The 19,965-nt window shown below is 32.0% G+C and overlaps 1 protein-coding gene and 1 long non-coding RNA gene across 2 annotated transcripts; one reads left to right on the forward strand and one right to left on the reverse strand.

The window, feature by feature from the left end:
* Positions 1–1,699: 1,699 nt before the first annotated feature.
* Positions 1,700–17,533, reverse strand: LOC134237591 (uncharacterized). The gene is made up of 11 exons (XM_062719719.1): positions 17,428–17,533; positions 16,943–17,335; positions 15,159–15,304; positions 14,626–14,881; positions 13,730–13,780; positions 13,069–13,206; positions 12,872–12,893; positions 11,393–11,457; positions 9,249–9,285; positions 2,071–2,196; positions 1,700–1,804 (listed from the first exon to the last, which is right to left on the reverse strand). Exons 1-11 carry the CDS (start codon positions 17,471–17,473, stop codon positions 1,732–1,734), a joined length of 1,353 nt encoding a protein of 450 aa, XP_062575703.1. The 5' UTR covers positions 17,474–17,533; the 3' UTR covers positions 1,700–1,731.
* Positions 3,743–7,214, forward strand: LOC134237598 (uncharacterized). The gene is made up of 3 exons (XR_009985847.1): positions 3,743–3,851; positions 4,876–5,026; positions 5,335–7,214. It is a non-coding gene; the product is annotated as an uncharacterized LOC134237598 (long non-coding RNA).
* Positions 17,534–19,965: the final 2,432 nt, after the last annotated feature.

The raw sequence follows: 19,965 nt of genomic DNA on the forward strand, positions 1-19,965 counted from the left end.
TGAGTCTTGTCCCAGTTTTTCATATTAAAGTTATTTACATCATATCTATCGCTCATATCATTTAATAGTGCTTCAAGTTTTCACTTCAAGCTAGCTTTTTACTTACCAATAAACCTGTTGCGCTTCAAATACACAAAATGACACAACAAACCAAAAATATTTAAAATAAGAGTAAATAAACAAGTTCTTACTAAGTGTCTAAAATAAAATTTTATTAACATCACAAAGTATTTACAAACAAAAATTAACGTACTAACGACCCTGCTGTTCATTGCCTAGTTAAAAAAAAAAGCCTTCCTAAAAGGTGTACAAACCCAGAGCCCGTTCTACCCACAGAATCGTCAAAGAACTTTCTAAACTAACCGATCTAACAAAAATAGAAAAAAGAAACTAACAAGGTCATTATAAACCATTTCTCCCCCTCCCCCTTTAATTACAGATGATACAAACAATTTTTTTTTCTTTAGAAGAGACTTAATATCAACAGAAAAACATAGAAAAAAAATGACAAACAATCAGAAAAATCACACACTAGGCTGATTTTTACAATTTTGCCTTTCCCAATAAAGTTCACATGGCTTGGTATATTTTTCTAGAGTTTCTATTAATCTTTTACACTTCCAGCAGTTGACATATTTTAAAGAAATATTCCATAAGTTTCATCTTTTATTCTTATTTACAAAAGGGTCCAGATTATTTCAAGTTAATGTCCGGATCCGCACCTTGTATTTCTTACTCATATATATTAAGTGCAAATGTATCATTGTTTGTACATTGTTTGTAAGGATTTTTAAGAGATTCGACTAAATGTTCTATCAAGCCTCTATCTTTACTCTTGCGAAAATATTAACAGCATCGAAGGAGAAACTTTAGGAGTACTATACAACGAAATATTTATGAAGTGGTGTAAATCAGATCTTGATACGTAAAAACCCTAGGAACTTTTAGAAAAATTGAAATCACATAATTTACAGCATTCAAATGAAGCAGAATTCATTCAAAAACTTGTACATGAAAAAAGAAAATACTTGTTTTGGCGTTCAGCATAAAATTAAGATATATCGACGACGTATCATCAATTAATAATAGTTACTTCCTTTCATATGTCGACTCGATATATCCCAGTGAAATATAGAATTCTGAGTCTGATACATCTCTTTCATATTTAAATATCTATTCAGAAAAAGAAGTTTAAGTACTTTGGTAAATGTGGTGATTTCATCTTTTCTACTGCCATCTTTCCTATTTTTTCTCTATTATTCAAGTCCTCTAGTTGGCCAAAACCTGCTCAAATGATGTTATATGTATATAACAGTATATAGACCTGTGTAACTATTTGTAGACTTTGAAAAGCAAATCGACTTGAAGTTTATAAAAATAAGAGAAAAAAACTTCTGAAATGAAAACAATAGTGCTGACTTCAAAATAGCTTATTCAGTTTATGACTTAATGTTTCTGAAATAGAATATACTTTATGATTTTCATTGATTGAAATGATTTATGGTAGGAAATAACGTATAGTAGTAGGATGCCTTGGATAAGGATTTACTTTATATAAAAACTTATTAGAAAGATTGGTTTTTCATAAATCGATAAAAATTATAATAAAACATGATTCATGATTTGTTTTCAACATGTAAGTATTATCGATCTTCAATTTATTTATTCATAATACATACATGATTCATTCATAATCTGTTTCAACATGTAAATCATCGATCTTTTATTTATTTATAGTTTTTGTAACTTCAGTTTTTCATACTCTTGCCGTTCTTCTTTGATATGCAGCCCATCGTAGTGGCATCTAAAAAGATATAACAATATGTTTTTTTTTTAAATAAAATAATGACTTAAACCAAGAGATGCCGATACAATGTCTAATACAAAACCCAGTTTTATACTGGCAAATTTTAATTGAATAACAATTGATCGTTCTACGAAAATAAATCTTAAGGTATTTTGCAGTAAAAAGATAAAACAAAAAATGTCTTATCAAATTGATTTACTACAAATCAAAGAGGATATATACGAGTATTTTCATTAAAAAAATTAATACATCTTCACACTTACGTATCTGACTCTGCTCTTTTTGTTGATGTTTTTCCATCCTTAAAAATTTCGTTTTTTAAAACTTCGTTTTCATAAACTCCTTGTCTTTGAATCTCAGAATTGTACTCGGTTTCTTCGTATGGTTCACTATTGTGTACATGTAATATTATAAAGATAATATTGAAATTGCAATACATGTATTTATATATATTTACATTTGCAAATGTTTTCCTTTATATAACACAACTGAAAGCAATGCGTATCTATAACTGTATAGCGTATGGATAAACGTTCGACGTAATTTCTCTGTGACGTCATAAATGGTCGACGCGCGTTCAGTGGATTACATACATACCGTTGGGTTTGAAAAATAGTGCATTTCACACGTTCAAAGTCACAATCAGGCAAATATAAAGTATGAATAAGTCACAAATGTAAATATAAGTAATAAGGTATCATTTTAAAACATCTATCGGGCTATAAATACGGGTTGGTACGAGATTAAATTCATCATAAAGCCCTTCGTGACCAACCCGTATTTATATTCCGACAGATGTTTAGAAATGATACCTTATGTCTTAAATAATGCATCGTTAAAATGTATTCTGTAAGTGAATGCTGTCGTAGATAATAATACCTTGGCGTATATTTTTGCATCTGAACTCACCTTAAATATATTATGGTAACAAAGAAAGAAGGCATTATAATTCTATAATTTGCAAAAAAGTCTTGTTTTTATTCCCCTTTCATATCCCTCGGTAAAAAATCAGAAAATCCAAAATTTTAATACACATATACAGGATATTTAATAACGTTTTCAAAAATGTGACTTTCCTACTGTAAAAAAATCAGAAGAGTTCAGGAAATCAGTTTTATTTGTGACAAAACTCTTTTTTTTTTTTACCACCAATCACAAAGATAAATCAAATATTAAAACCTATTGCACATGTACAAGGTACTGCTAATCACCAACCAAGAGATGACAAGGCAACTGCAAAAACAGTACGAGTTAAACGAGTTCAGGGATTCAGCAAGGTTTTTGCAGTAAAAGAAAACTTTTTTTTTTTTATCTCCGGTCGTTCCAAGAGAAAAGGCGACTCCTTTCATTACTTTATAAAATCAATTTTTTCAGAAAAAAGTCCAAAAATGGTATACATGTAATCAGAATTCCCTGGAATCTTCTGATGATATCAAAATGAAAGTTTGCATGTTACTATCAAATTCTCTGTAATCACCAAAATATTTTGGCACTCATAGTTCCAGATTTAAATTTTTATATCATAATTTGATACAGGTGTGTGAGTGATTATAAAATATAAAAAATATTTTTTGAATTGTAAACTTGGTTACCATAGAAACGGGATACAAACTTTCTCATAATTTTAATTTTACACACGTAAGTGGTCATGTTATGCATTGCAAAATGTCAAAAATATAGTAAATTTTGATAAGTTTTTACAGACTCGAAACAAAAAAATGCAGCCATCTACAAATTAAGCAATAATAAAACATGAAAGATTGATATTTGGTTATATTTAAACAATTAAAAAAATTGTGGGCAAATGATATGTGTAAAAGAAATTCAAAGGTGAATATCCATTTTTTCTGCATTTTGAAGTATTTTCTGCTTCCAAATTACTTCCCTTGGATTACTCTCTAGCGTTTGGAGGTACAATATGTAGGCACTTGTAGTGGTAAATAAATTGTTTGGTGAGAAAACTTATCAAAGCGGGTCCGGGGTGAGGATTGGCAGTGTGGAAGAAGGAAAAACGGCCAAGATATAATACATAAGAAGACAAGAGGTAATTATGAATATTACAAATGCTAAGTATGTATACTTTTTTTCTACATTTTATTGGCTTGCATGCATGTAACCCGAGATTCCTCTTGTAGGCACTGGAACAAATAAATCCCTCACTGCTCAATGGTTGTGAGTGACAAGTATAGGACAAAATTTGTCTATCTCAAACGGCAAGTGGTGGGTCTCTCCATATTTGTATTAAAAAATTCTGAAGACTAAGAGACATTATACAATCAAGGTAATCTTCTTAACATTAAGTGAAAGTTTCCCTTTTCAGAAAAGAAAAAAAAAAACAGGTGTATAAAAATATTTGAAAATGAAAAATCATGGTATGATGAAATCTTTGTGTATAACAGTAAATACTTATACATTACAGCCTTATTATATAATACACATACTCCTAGTATATATAAAACTAAGAGTAAATAGTTCTGTCAATAGAGAAGTTAAGCATTTTACCGTGTACGTCTACCTCTACATGTAAACCTAGCAGTGATTTTACATCGTGTTCTGTTTAACAATCTGCACGTGTACCGGTATGTGTAAAACATCATTTCAGCACGATACTTTTCAATCCATTTGTATCAAATAAATCTATGACTTGAAATAAAAAAATACATTGGATGTATACAATAAATAATCAAATTCATACCAAACACCAGCTGAAAATAGATATTCTGTAGTTTGAGTTGTAGAAGCTACAAGTTCTCACCAACTTGTACTTGCGAGTCTATACATTGTGTACAACTTGTAGAATTAGGGGTATGCAAAACTGATGACTTGAATCGCATAAAAATATGGGATTTCCATAGGGACACGTACAAGGTCATCTGCTTAACCTCTCTTTTATACAATGCTTGACCTGTACATATTTTTGTAAAGATAATGTGACTTTCCTTTTGATCATGTTGACAGAAAAATAATTAATATATAGATTGATTTTTATTATAAAATTAATTAATTTTTATCTTGAATTTAATACTTTTTAACAGAAATTAAATTATATTCATTTTTTGTTTTCAAAGGATTCACCAAAGAGGATGAAAAGGAAAAGGAACAAGAACATATACACATGTAAATCATGGCTATAACAGAATTCAAATGAAACCTTGAAGTTAATTTTGGAAAGGACAATTTCAGGAATTGGGACAGCTTTTAGATGCATTTCTCTTCAAGGTAACCAGTTTCAAAAATCAAATCTAAACTGTTAGAAAAACATAGTACTTCATGTAGTATATCATGTATATGGTCTGCTCATTTCTCTTTTATTGATCAAAATGATTTTTAAAATCATAATAATATACATGTATGCATGTATCAAAGAAAACATGTTTAACTTGAACAACTGTCATAATGATCATTAGAAAAACACCTCTTGATTTAGGGTTTGCTTTTACAATTATGTATTTAATTAATAATGTATTTAATTCAGTTTGATATTTGTCTTCATTTGAAGATATTGAAAATTGTATTTACTTCTGCAGGTAGAAAAAAGTCATCTTAAATATATGAGTGGAGATGCAACATCATGAAGTTCAAAGTAAAGTGCAAAGCTGAATATCATAAAATCTCCAAACAATGGTGAAGCCTTAAAAGTTGGAGATATGGCATTATTTTTTTTTCCTTAGAAAGTACCATGATGTCTGTTATTTAATAATTTAGTTTCCCAAATGAGGAGCAATGTAGCTGGCTTGTCAGAGTGATTTTCCTGAAGATGAAATTGGAAATGAGAATATTCATGTGTGTCTCCATACTGGAAATCCTGAAGATTCAACCATATTTCTAAGTGACTCAGTGAGGTCATTATTTAAGGAAGCTCTTAACAGCACACTAATGAGATCTACTTGGAGTAGTTTAATACAGTAAGAGTGATCTCCCCTTAGAAGTCAGATAGAGAAAAATGGTTGCTTACCATTTATTTCACAATTTGTAATAGATTAAAACATTTTTACTAGCATTATCTTAGACAAAGAATAAATAATTGATTAATATTCACATTAATTTTCAACATAATTAGTGAACAACAGGGTTTTCTGTTCATGAATAATTCATAACATTTTTCTTGTAGAAATAATGCAGGTACATGTACTTGTTGAAAATGAACTAATATTATATGATATTTTTATATGCCCATCTTAAGACGGGACGTATTATGTTATAGGCTTCGTGTCCGTCCGTCTGTCCGTCTGTCTGTTAGCTTTTTCATTTCCGGCTCATAACTTTAATACTACTAGGCCTAGGATTACCAAACTTTGTCATCTGATGCATCTTGGGTAGAAGGTGTGTCGCGCACAAAAAGTAGGTCGCTCTGACCTTTAATTAAGAAGTTATAGCCAAATATGGAAAAATCCTTTCCGGCCCATAACTAGAAAACCATAAGACCTACAATCATCAAACTTGGCCAGTTTATGCATCTTAGGTAGAAGGTGTGTCGCGACCTATTTCAAGGTCACTGTGACCTTTAATTTAAGTGAATTTTTAAAAAAAAAATGTGTCTTTTTACTATTCATTTACACATCCCAAATAATGTAAGAGTATTGCACTGTTCTTATTAAAAAAGTGTTAAATCAAGAAAATACTTATTTTTTTTAAGCATATACTTGACAGCAATCTAGAACAAATATAATGTATGTTAGAGAAATCCCATGTCTCCCATGAGTGTAATTATCAAACACTGGTCAAGAAGAATTTTGATAACAGAAAATTGCATGTCAAATTAGAGAGAAATTAATGGGTTTTGAGTGTGAGTAGCTAATTGACAGAGCATTGGCGTTATCTATATCCCTTGAGAATTGGGCAAATGGGTAAGCCTGTTTGATTCAAAATAGCTCTTGTTGACTAGCTTAAGTTTTGAAATGAATTTGAAAACTAATTTGATATTGCATAATAGACTAATCTGATATTATGTAATATTATTAATTTAAAAACTAATTTTATGGGGTGGGGTTGAATCAGCATGTCCATATGAATTACATACTAAAACCTGTCGGACATTAAATCTCAACCAAAAAAAAAATCTGAGAGTGTTTTATATGTTTTTAAAAAAAAATTATAGTAGATAGTGCAGACCCATTCATCTCTTGGTAGTGACAAGCATCCAGTTAAAGATTAATTAATGAGTTCAATGTAGGAAGGCTAGCTGTCTCAGTCGCTCTGATTAAGCAGCCCTTTGGGGATTAGACAGAAGAACTGCTGGTCAGTTTATAACATGTCATTTGATGGCCAGCCTTTTTTTTTCAAAATTAATTTGGTATAGCATAATAAACTGTTTTGATATTACATAATATTATGAACTTTAAAAAACTAATTTTATGGGGGTGGGGTGGAATCAGCATGTCCATATGATTTGCATATTAAAACCTGTCTGCCATTAAATCTAACAAAAAAATCATTAAGGTTTTAATTTGATGATGGGCATTTGACAAGGTCTAACACAACCAGCACAGAAATCTATCAGTGATATAATATTTATTATAATTGATGCCTACATCACAGGGGATGGATAAATGACAAATCATCGAAATCTTAGAATCAAGGTTGATGTGATTTTCTTGCACCTAAAACGGTTCAAGAAAATTGTAATTTTTTGACGGGCGTATCATGCTGTGGTGCGGCACTTTATTTTCCTTAATTGAAAGTCTGCAGATCACTTATTGATACACATGTATTGTTTAGAGCTTCTTTAAATTTCATATGATATGGTTTGCTAATTAAAATACATTGTAGTTGATAATTTTGATAAAGGTTGAAAAAAAAAATTCATAAGCTAACAGTACTTGTCTTTAGTGTAATACCTTGTAGCCTTTTGTTCTATCATATGTAGCAGCTAACTATGTAATTTTTTGTGTTTTGGATTTTTTTTCATGTTCATATATTATAAAAACATATAATTTAGAAATTATGAGGCAGCCTTATTAACTGCAGTTATCAGTAATAGAGGACTTATTTTTGTATTGTGCTAGAAATTGGGGGGGGGGTATATTTATGATCATATTCTTGCCTATAGATATGAATAAATAATTTTTTTTATGGTTCAGTTGACAATATCTCATTGATTTTACAAATTTTAAGCTTAAATTCCTTGAATTTTTATTTTAAAAAGAAAAATGTATCTTGTTATATGAAGTGTTCATCAAAGCTGTTTTTTGGCGAAATGCCAATTTTATGATTTTTCATTTTGTTATAGTCAACATTTGTTGTTATTTGCCCATGAATGTTTTTGAATATTTTCATTATTTGTGACAAGTACCTTCAGATGAAATAGGCGATACATTGTGAAAGTTCTGCCAATTTTTTATTTTTCTTCCCAAAATGTTGTAATTTTTCAGTTTTGACCAAATTTCGAAAAGTTGATATTATGCCATTGTTTGACAAAGTATTACAAAATTTTCAAATAATTATTAAACATATTAAAGATATCCATTAAAAGTGTTGATGTTTTAGTTTTATAAGAAAATAGCAACAGAGTTCTAGTCTCAAATATGGGTTCAGCACAGACGGTGTAAAAAGTGTGATTTTAGCAAAATCGCCATACAAAAATTAGCCCTATATGTCAGAAATTTTGTATCCCGGTTACCATGGTAACGGAGGATGTCCAGAAAAAAATTATGCCATACCTATAAGTTTTACCCTAGGAAGATACTATATGCCAAGTTTGAAGAAAATCTGAGACTATGCGTGCCAGACCCTTTCAGAATTACTTCGGTGATTACAGAGAATTGCTCATAAATAGTGACGTGAACTGACTAGAACATTTTCTTTCATTTACTTATAAAGAAAACGCTTTGTGATAACTGTTTATTTTTTTAAGCTTTGTGTCGAGGTGAAAGGAGGGGGAGACAAACGGATGAAAGAAAATACACAAGACTCTATCTAAAACCCTAATTACATTTCGAGAAACGACCAAATTTTTTAGGAAATGAAATATTCCTCGGACGATTTATTTTATGTTGTCTTACCCGATTTTTTAGGCTGACGATGCGACCATCAGCTTAAATGTCTATGGATCATAATATGACTGAGATTTATTTTGAATTACCTGTTTTATTTTTAAAAAGTAACAGGCGTAAAATCCATTTTAAAAAATGATATTTCTTTATCTCTATTTTACTCGAAAAATTAAGGGAGATTGGAACCCATCAACTCTCTGGACTCGCGACTGCATCATTTGGACCCAAGCGTAATAATGAAAATTTCAAAATCTTTATTGCATAATTAAGTTCTATGAACAATGAATGATATAAAAAGAAATTTCTGCTCTTAAAATGTCAGCATCGTTTGAAAAAGATAATGCTTAAAATGGAAGGGCAGATAGCCTGATGAACCATGATACTAAAGTAATCAAATTTTCTTTAAAAGTGCGGATATATTTTAAAAGCTTAAACTGAACAAAACATACTCAGCCTGATCTTTCGACTTGTTCCCACTTTCAGAACCTTAAAATATAAATAAGTAATATTTAAATATATATATATATATATATATATATATATATATATATATATATAAAGCACATTTTACAACATGTATTGGTAACAATCCTCTGTTAAAACTAATGTCCAAATAACTGTATCTCACTTCTATTCTCAATGACCGTGTAGTGTAGGGCAGCGCCGCGAGAATTCCATCGGCATCGAAAGCAAGTTTTTTGACTTGCCTAGATAGCCGAGCGGTCTAGCGCGCTGTTCCTGCACTGCTAGGAGACAGATTCCGAAGGTCGAGAGTTCAACCCCGGGCTGGGGCGGAAGTGGGTATCCATGTAAAAGTGAATTTCTTTGTGCTTTCTATATAATATTTCTTCACTTAGGACAGTTATGTTAATGTTAGTTTAAGACTTGTTGTAAAATGTGCTTTATAAATAATAATTAATTTCTTTACAACATGTATTGGTAACAATCCTCTGTTAAAACTAATGTCCAAATAACTGTATCTCACTTCTATTCTCAATGACCGTGTAGTGTAGGGCAGCGCCGCGAGAATTCCATCGGCATCGAAAGCAAGTTTTTTGACTTGCCTAGATAGCCGAGCGGTCTAGCGCGCTGTTCCTGCACTGCTAGGAGACAGATTCCGAAGGTCGAGAGTTCAACCCCGGGCTGGGGCGGAAGTGGGTATCCATGTAAAAGTGAATTTCTTTGTGCTTTCTATATAATATTTCTTCACTTAGGACAGTTATGTTAATGTTAGTTTAAGAGTTGTTGTAAAATGTGCTTTATAAATAATAATTAATTTCATTACAACATGTATTGGTAACAATCCTCTGTTAAAACTAATGTCCAAATAACTGTATCTCACTTCTATTCTCAATGACCGTGTAGTGTAGGGCAGCGCCGCGAGAATTCCATCGGCATCGAAAGCAAGTTTTTTGACTTGCCTAGATAGCCGAGCGGTCTAGCGCGCTGTTCCTGCACTGCTAGGAGACAGATTCCGAAGGTCGAGAGTTCAACCCCGGGCTGGGGCGGAAGTGGGTATCCATGTAAAAGTGAATTTCTTTGTGCTTTCTATATAATATTTCTTCACTTAGGACAGTTATGTTAATGTTAGTTTAAGAGTTGTTGTAAAATGTGCTTTATAAATAATAATTAATTTCATTACAACATGTATTGGTAACAATCCTCTGTTAAAACTAATGTCCAAATAACTGTATCTCACTTCTATTCTCAATGACCGTGTAGTGTAGGGCAGCGCCGCGAGAATTCCATCGGCATCGAAAGCAAGTTTTTTGACTTGCCTAGATAGCCGAGCGGTCTAGCGCGCTGTTCCTGCACTGCTAGGAGACAGATTCCGAAGGTCGAGAGTTCAACCCCGGGCTGGGGCGGAAGTGGGTATCCATGTAAAAGTGAATTTCTTTGTGCTTTCTATATATATATATATATATATATATATATATATATGGTGGAAATTCATTTTTGAATAAGTAAGCGTAGATTTGATTTACATTAATTATGTTTTTAGGTGTATATACGATACGCAAGACAATTTAAGTGATGTAATTGAACGTTTCTTTCTGCCAAAAAGCGCTACAAAGAATGTACAGCTTAAATGTAACAGTTTACAGTATACGTTGTACACTTTACTACATTTTAGTACTTCCTTTTCTTTTAAATTAATAAACTTTTAAAACACATACAACCACAGAAGACGAGAGTGATCGGATAGATCGGAGTGGAGTTGTTTTAAAATTTCAAAAATTTCAATTTTTCTGACCTAGTGATTTTTTTTTTTTTAGAAACTTTGATTTTTTAAATTACTTTACCAAGTTTTCACTATTCTAAATTATCTTTCCTTGGAAGAAAATATGGCTCTCCAATTGAATAAATCAAAATGTTCTTTACCCGTGAATACTCTGTGTCATATGTGGTTGAAATTGGCCATGTGATTTTGAAAGAAATAATAAAAAGTCAACAACGACAATGTACTTTAAATCAGAAAAGCTAATTTAAGCTTTTGCCTCAGGGAGCTAATAAAAAAAATTCCTGTACATTGCATCATTTTTTGAAAGCAAATGCTTATTTTTTGTTGACTCTTTCTAGGTGTAATACTTACAAGTTTGTAAAAAGCTGCTTGAAGTCTTCTGTACATTGTCTAACACATCGATTTCAGATTTTTTCCTGAAATTTACAAACAAGTCCTCACAGTTTTTTTAGTTAGAAAAAATACTTTAAAACGAACAATGAAGTATTTGGAGAAAGCGAACAGTATTCAAGCTAGCTCAAAAGTCCGTTAAACAATACAAATAGGAGCAGAGCAAACACAGACCTCCATAACATTAGAGAGGGATCAGGTGCATGCCATGGAAGAGAGAGTATCCCCTGCCGACGGGTCTCACCCGCAGTGTGCTCCTTGTCATGATCGGGAAATAACGGAAAATCCGTCGTCAATTCAGTGTTTCATGTTTAGATATTGTACTTGAGAAAGACGTTAATGGTAATCTAACAACCAAGCTTTACGACAAACGAGATGACTTCAACTTTTCAATCGTCAACTTTCCCTACTTATGCAGAAATATACCTTCATCGCCTGCATACGAGGTTAACGTCTTAATTTGATACGCAAGAGCATGAGAACAATTTCTAAAACGAGGTAAGTTATTGACAAACAAGTTGCTGAAACAAGAATATCAGCAGTTTCGTTTAAAGTCATCATTTTTTAATATTATTATTTATACCAACCACTCATGCAGATCTACGGTAAATATTCTTAAAACTGCTCTAATTCCAAGTACATGTACATTGTACTTGTGGGCATATAATGACAGTCACAAGAAAAGAATTAGAATCAGAATCATCCATTAAAACCCACCCAGGAATAGCAGATGAAAACACACAACTAGCGATATCGGAAAAAATCTGAAAAGAACCGGGAAAATGTGCGGAAAAAAATTATATTACAAATATATTTAATTTTAAAATCTTAAATGTTACCTGCTGCCATTTACAAATTCGCAAGAAAATTTTGTGCTTGATGATCATTTCATCACTAAATGATGGCATAAAAATTGAAATGCCTAAAACTTTTTTTTAAATTTTTTTGCTTAAAGTAATTTGTCAGATTGTTGATGTTATAATTGTAACAAATTGTTGTCCAAATCGATAAATGTTGTTTGCTGTCGTAGCCGTGTAGTTTTTATTGTTTATCAATTATTGTAATCAATTATAGCCTTTTGGTATTGGTTAAAACATGTTTTTATGGACCTGGTCAATTTTCTATAGAAGAACTTCTTCGCGTGGTATATTACCGTATGAATTTATGCTATGTACGGGGTCACTTTTACACGGACTTTTGTCCCAGCTAACTTTATACACATGTAATGCAAAGAAATATCCGTTATTTTCTATCTGTAGATAAAACAGAAATAGTGGTTCCGTGGTTTAACCCCGTTTGAAAAAATATGTTTACAGTACTCTCTTCAGGTCCATAAAAGATATACTGACATCATCAAAAGGCTAAAATAGTAGAATAGGTCGCATATTTCCGTAAAACGAAACACTCAAAAACGTAAATATATTTATTAGTAACACGTACCTTTCAATCCTGAACTCCAGTCCTAAAAATGAAATGTATTTAACAACTAATTCATGATTTTAAATGAATTATGGAAAATACTTTTTATTTTGGTAAGTTTTTTAATAGAGATTTTTTTTTTGGCAAAACGATGAAAATATATTAATTTCTTTTGTCTCTATTTCTATTTTAAAATATATGCAAAATTAAAAACTAACCAAATATTGTTGATTTTCCTCTTCTAAACGTTGTTATTATAAAAGCAACAACCACGACCAGAACAATACACAACAAGAAGGATAAGACAACTATAGATGCAGTGTTGTCTTCCGCCTTAAGAGCTTGGCTGGGTATTTCTATATCTCAGACAGGATAATAAAAAATTACATTAGTTTCATATGTGCAATACAAGGTTTTGTACATGCATCTTAGAGAAATTAATAATTGTTGAATTTTTTTTTTCAATATTGACGTCCAATTCTAAAATATATGGCCGTCAACATGGCACAGTGGTTAAAACGTCAGCTCTTAAAAGTCTCGAAGCATGAAGCTGGTCCATAAGTCGCAGGTTTGAATCCATTCCATGTGAGACATTGAAACCGGTCTTTCGAATTGGACCGTTTAAAACCAGGTCGCAGTAGGAGTTAATGGCACGAAAATGATCCCTCACTGCTCAATGGCCCCAAGTGTCGAGTATAAGTGTACATGTAAATTTGCAGCCCTCCACCGGCAAGTGGTGGGGTCTCCTTAAAGGTGAAATATTCTCGAGAGGGACATTAAACAAACAAACAAAAAATCCAATGTATAAGTAATGAATAAAAACCATGCTTAAAAAATATGGTAAAAATATTTCAAAATGAGAGCAGAGCAAACACTGACCCCTGGTAACTTCAAATGTTGGATCGTGTACCATGGAAGAGTTAGCATCCCCTGTTTAAATATTATAAGAAAAGATTAAAAAGCAGAGCTGTGAAAAATAATTATTGCTATTTTTGAGGTCAACACGATGACTAAGCCATCTGAGGAGTGCAATATTCACCAAGCCCAAAGAGAAAGGTGAAGATAGTTAAATCATCGTATTGATAGAAAAAAGCAGCAATAATTGTTTTATTATATGATTCAATGATTAAATGACACATTCTACATTCAGAAAGAAAGTAGTTGTTGTTTACTTTTACTGAAGTCCTTGCCAAATGCAATGAGAGAATCAGGGTAGATTAAACATTGCCAGTCGTGTTAAATTTGAATTTTTAAAATCAACTATAGTTGCTCAGAAAAAAGCAATAATGTCAGGATCTTTTATTGGATAGATTTTGAAAGGGGGCATTACATGTATCAGAGAGAATTCCCTTCTTGGGGTTGGGGATTAAGGTCCATTATTTGGGAACTAGCATTTCAATGAATATTTTAATCTAAATTAAAACCCAAATTCACATTCAGAAAATGTTTGGTGAGGGTCTTCTGCACTACCCACAACCCATCCCAAATTTTAAAGTTTTTTAAAGATGCCCACATATTTTCACGAATTCTTAATTATCTCCTCTTTAAAGAGGGAACGGTACTTACTGTGAACAAACTTCACCCAAGGATGTTTGTGGCAAGTTTGGTTGAAATTGGCTAAAGTGTTTCTTGAGAAGAAGTAGAAAATGTGAAAAGTTACAGACGATGGGCGACGGACGGACGCCGGACATTCTTTGAACAGAACAGCTACGGTGAGCTAATATCAATGTGTTACATTACAATGGTAAGTATGTAACAAGGTGGTTAATAATCACCTTCTGTTGTAATACTCGTATTTATAAGAATTGTTGACGATATACTTCCTCTTCCACATTCACGTGCGTATATGCTGTACCCGGATTCACACATTATTTCCAGAAAGGAATCACTCTGCATGATATGGTAAATTATTTCCGATCTTTGAATATGCCTGCAACTATCACTGCTGTTCCAAACTAATGTGGTATTAGGATAGTGTTGCAATGAGATTTCTTTAAATTTGTCTTCTATTTTCATGCACCATCTGATATTCTTCATTGAAAAAGAAAAGTTTCCTTCAAAATTCGCTATGACAACAAAATAAATTAGAAGTACTGTGAGCACTGAGTTCATTGAATGATACCCTCTGGCTCACATTATAATGGAAGAGTCCAAGTTTTGCTCTTGCATTTGGAAACCCGAAATAAGCGTCAGATCAAAAAGTATAATTGAAGATGTACAATGGCATTATTCAATAAAGAATCTTGGAAAGTAGTAAATTCAGTGGTATAGGAGGAGTTGCGGATAAGAGATGGACAAGATAACATACCTGGCTAGGTATACCATTTATGCTTTCAATTTCCCCAGTACATTTTAAATGAACCACAAACCAAGGTCTGGGAAAATCTTCATCACTTGCTCGTATTGCATTGCTTCTTCTGGTGATGACTGGGGTTTGAATATGTGTTGGTTTAACTATAACATTGAATATTTTGTTATTATCATTCAGGTGTCATTTTGCATTGTTTTGCTCCAAAGAATTGAAAGACTATAATTTCAAGACAAAAGATATTGCATAGCATCCGAGTTTTTTAATTATGAAGTTTAAGAAGTTACATGTACTATGGAACACATAAAGTTTGTTATGTTAAAATAAATAGGGAAAGACTCAGTTTTAAATAAAAATTTACTCTCCGATTGTGCACGTTTTTTCTCGATCTGATACGCAGATAGCAACTACATGTAACTATGGCACGCCAAATTCACAAAAATGAGCAAAACAAAGTTTCACAGTCGATAAACTAAGTTTATCGATTGTAAACTATAGTTTACGGACTGTAAACTATAGTTAACAACGGTAAACTATATTTTACATCTGTAAACCATAGTTAACGCGATAAACTAATTTTCACAACCGTAATCTATAATAAACACTGAAAACAATCATTTGCGATTGCAAAACATAGATTATCTGATAAATACAGTTTCACGATTTGTAAACTATGGTTTACAACTCTTAACTACAGTTAACGATCGTAAATTATAGTTTACAGACGTGAATCTATATGTTTATTAACAAAATCTATTGTTAACGTTTTATTACAGACAGATAAACTTAGATTAGCATTTGTAAACTATATTTAACAACCGTTAAATATAGTTTTACAGATGAAAACTATAGTTAACGAATCGTTAACTATAGTTCACGATGTGTAAACTATAGTTTACAGTCGATAAACCTAGTTTATCAATTGTGAAACTATGTTTAGCACGCCAAATTCACAAAAATGAGCTAATTATAGTTTCACAGGCGATAAAGTAGGTTTATCGGTTGTAAACTATAGTTTAAGGACTGTGAACTATACTTAACAACGTTAATCTATATTTTACGATAATCGTAAACTATACTTAACACCGAAACAATCATTTGCGATTGCAAAACATAGATTATCTGATAAATACAGTTTCACGATTTGTAAACTATAGTTTACAAACCGTTAACTATAGTTAACGATCTGATAAATATAGTTTCACAATTTGTGAAACTATGATTAACAACTAGTAACTATAGTTTACGATTGTAAACTATAGTTTACAAACGTGAATCTATGTTTATCAACAAAATCTGTTGTTAACGCTTTATTACAGACAGATAAACTTAAATTAACATTCGTAAGCTATAGTTAACAACCGTTAAATATAGTTTTACAGATGAAAACTATACTTAACGAATCGTTAACTATAGTTTACGGTTTGTAAACTATAGTTTACAGTCGATAAACCTAGTTTATCAATTGTGAAACTATGATTATCTCATATTTGTGAATTTGGCGTGCCATAACAGACAGATAAACTTAGATTATCATTCCTAAACTATAGTTAACAACCGTTAGATATAGTTTTACAGATGAAAACTATAGTTGACGAATGTTAACTATAGTTCAACGTTTGTTAACTATAGTTTACAGTCGATAAACCTAGTTTATCAATTGTGAAACTAGGTTTAGCTCATTTTTGTGAATTTGGCGTGCCATATGTAACATATGCACTTAACCATTATCCAAGAATAGATTAAATTTTATCCGATTCAGATTAACATCTGAATGATCTCACCCTTCGTTGAAACAAAGTTATTTTCTTCGCTTGTAAAAACATCACTACCATTGGAAACTTTACATCTAAAAACAGAGTAGAGGCCTGGATCAATTGTACATTTGCTCAAAGTAAATGACGCAGTAATCGTTATTCTACATCTAAATTCTCCTCCCTCACAGCTCCTTGGACGAATTGTGTACTTTCCTAACTTTTCATCCTTGTCAAGGATATAAGATCCCGTGGTGTTAGCTTTTGCAAGTGTTCTCCAGTTTCTACTATTGGATTGTCGGATTTCCATAAACATTTCGGGAATCATTTTATTTCTGTTTACATACGTGTAGTAATGGCAATAAAAGGTAACACTGTTTTCACCAATATATGTCGACAGGCCGGAACTATAGCTCCAATTGCCTGCAAATAAATATTTTTTTTAAAAGAAAGGATTACGTTGGGTGTGTATAAGAATGATTATAATCTTGCTGAAAAACAGATTTTGGCCATACCTTGACAAATTGGACACAACAACAGTATTAATATTAAAACGCCCATGTTATAATACCAGGAAGTTTAAGTTGTTGATAAAAATATCTCAAGTCCTGATTCAAAGCCAGATAGCTATTTCTCTGTTGACAAATAGCTTCCAGGCATTTTCAAATTTGCATATCGGGACTTGAGATATTTCTATCAACAATTTACCGGTATTAAGGGATATTGCATCCCGTATCAGCCACGTAGCATCGTTTTTGAAAGTGGGGGAGGGGGCAGCAAGAAAACTTTTTTTTACTTACCTGAAAAAGTTGACAAGCAAAAAAAAAGTTGCCCAAATTCGAAAATCCTATTTCGTGTTGGTGGTGGTGGTTGGGGGAGGGGGGTGGGGAGAAGTCAACTTCTTTCAATGCCAACTTCTTTCAGTAGCAATTTTTTGGACTACATTTTCCTTGTATCACAAATAGTTGAGGGGGGGGGGCATCCAGCCTTTTAATGAACATTTCATATAATATAAGTATATATCCCCCCTGTTGCGTGCCTGCATATTGCACTTATAATTTTATTCATTCATTTTGTTCATTTTTAATATAAAATCCGTGACATTTTTTTACCAAGGTAAAATTTTCAAAGAAAACAAAGTAAATTTAAGTAAAATCAAGAGTATGATTTTATATAATACGATAGAAAATTCTATTGCAGATAGTAATAGAAATATTTTGAAAATTTGGTATACGGAGTATATACATGTAACCATATGAAATTATATGTGTATTGCAGTGGTAGAATGCTTCGTTTCAATGATACGTTTTAGTCTTTCTTATTGATTGCGTTTGTCTAATTGTCACAATAAAACACAATTTTTTTCTGTTTAACAGAACGTCTTTGTAGTTATCTTTTTTAAACATATCTCCATAAAGAAAAAGAAATCAACAGCCAAATATTTCACTACAATAGGTATTCAATGAAATCGATACATTATGTTCAATCAGATTGACAACTGACATGTGCAGGTTATACACTCCTAATGTTTCTGTGATTTAAAATGAAGACACGTGGACGTGCTGTAGGTTGGCACATTCAGAGTTTTAATTTAGAGCTGGTTTTTCGTAAATATATATAAAATTTGTATAGTTCTTTTTTTACTTTGATAAATGTGTCCTATAAAAAATGTTTTCCTAGACGTTTTAATTTTAGATTAATTTTTCAATATTTTAATAAAAAAGGGGTGGGTAGGGATTTAAAAAATAACAATGTATTGTACCTTTGCTTTTTTGGTAATTTACGGCGAAACTGGAGTACAGTAAATGTAGCGACAGTTTTTCAAGAATCGCCCGGTACTTTGATGGATAAAAAAAGAAATTTATTTAATATCTTCCATACTGACAAACCTCTGATTACCTTCTATGGCTGAACATTGTTATGAAAGGTACATGGACACATTTTCAACTGACATTTTTTAAAACCAATTCTAATGTTTACAATTCCTTACTAAGGCAATTCTAATGATTGGCAAAAACATAAACATCGTACGTTGATTTACAAAGGCGATAAAGAACTTAAAATTCTTCATAATTTAAACAAGGTTCGTGCCTTGTTTTTGTTTACGCATAGAAAATATAATATTTGTAACAAAACGAGATTCAGCAAATCACTAGAAACTATCTTATCGTATTAAGAATTAACCTCTTTATTGAAAAAAAAAATCTGCTTTGAACGAACATATCTTATTATATTATATCAAACCTTGTAAACAAAAACAGCACGGACCCTGTTTACAACAAAAATGGCGCACACATTACTTTTCCAAATGCACAAACTGGATATTGCCATGACACGAACAATTGACCAATTATTGAATGGAAAGCAACGTTTGTACCAACTACATGTTTATATTTTACTTCGAACACGTGGTTCAGATCAATCTATGTTCGATATTGTATGGACTGCAAAAACAGTTCTTGTGAAAACATCAAGAAATCCACCAGACCACTCTATACACCGATAAGTATAACAAAGGAAAACAGGCACTAATTGCCCTGCATAATGACTTTAAGAAACCTAGAATCCCACTTTCTTTCAAAAATGATTTTTGTAATTATAAGCATGGAAATAATCGAATAAAAACATATATAGATACTGTAAACCAACTTTATTCGCGTGCTAGAAATTTTCGCCAAGTTCGCGAGAGCCTCATCATCGCGAATATTTCTCGCCGCGAACCAGGCCTTAAAGTCTCTGTGTCTATTAAAAACATATTTTAAACAAGAGGCCCAGGGGCCACATCGCTCACCTGAGCAATTGGCTAAGAAAAAGCACATTTCAGATTAGAACTGAAAGTTTGGGGGGGGGGGGAGGGGCTTGAATTTTAACCCCCCAGGGGGTCATGATTTGAACAAACTAGTATCTACACTACTTGAGGATGATTCCCTATAAATATCACTAAGCATGGCTTTGAAGTACTTGAGAGGAAGATTTTAAAAGGTTTCCCTATATATTCCTACGTAAAACTTTTATCGGCCATTTGGCCCCACCCTACCCCTGGGGGTCATGAT

The sequence above is a fragment of the Saccostrea cucullata genome, unplaced genomic scaffold, assembly GCF_032062105.1.
Source record: "Saccostrea cucullata isolate Sc308-1 unplaced genomic scaffold, CSIRO_AGI_Scuc_v1 ctg396, whole genome shotgun sequence".
NCBI classification, from domain to species: Eukaryota; Metazoa; Mollusca; class Bivalvia; order Ostreida; family Ostreidae; genus Saccostrea; species Saccostrea cuccullata.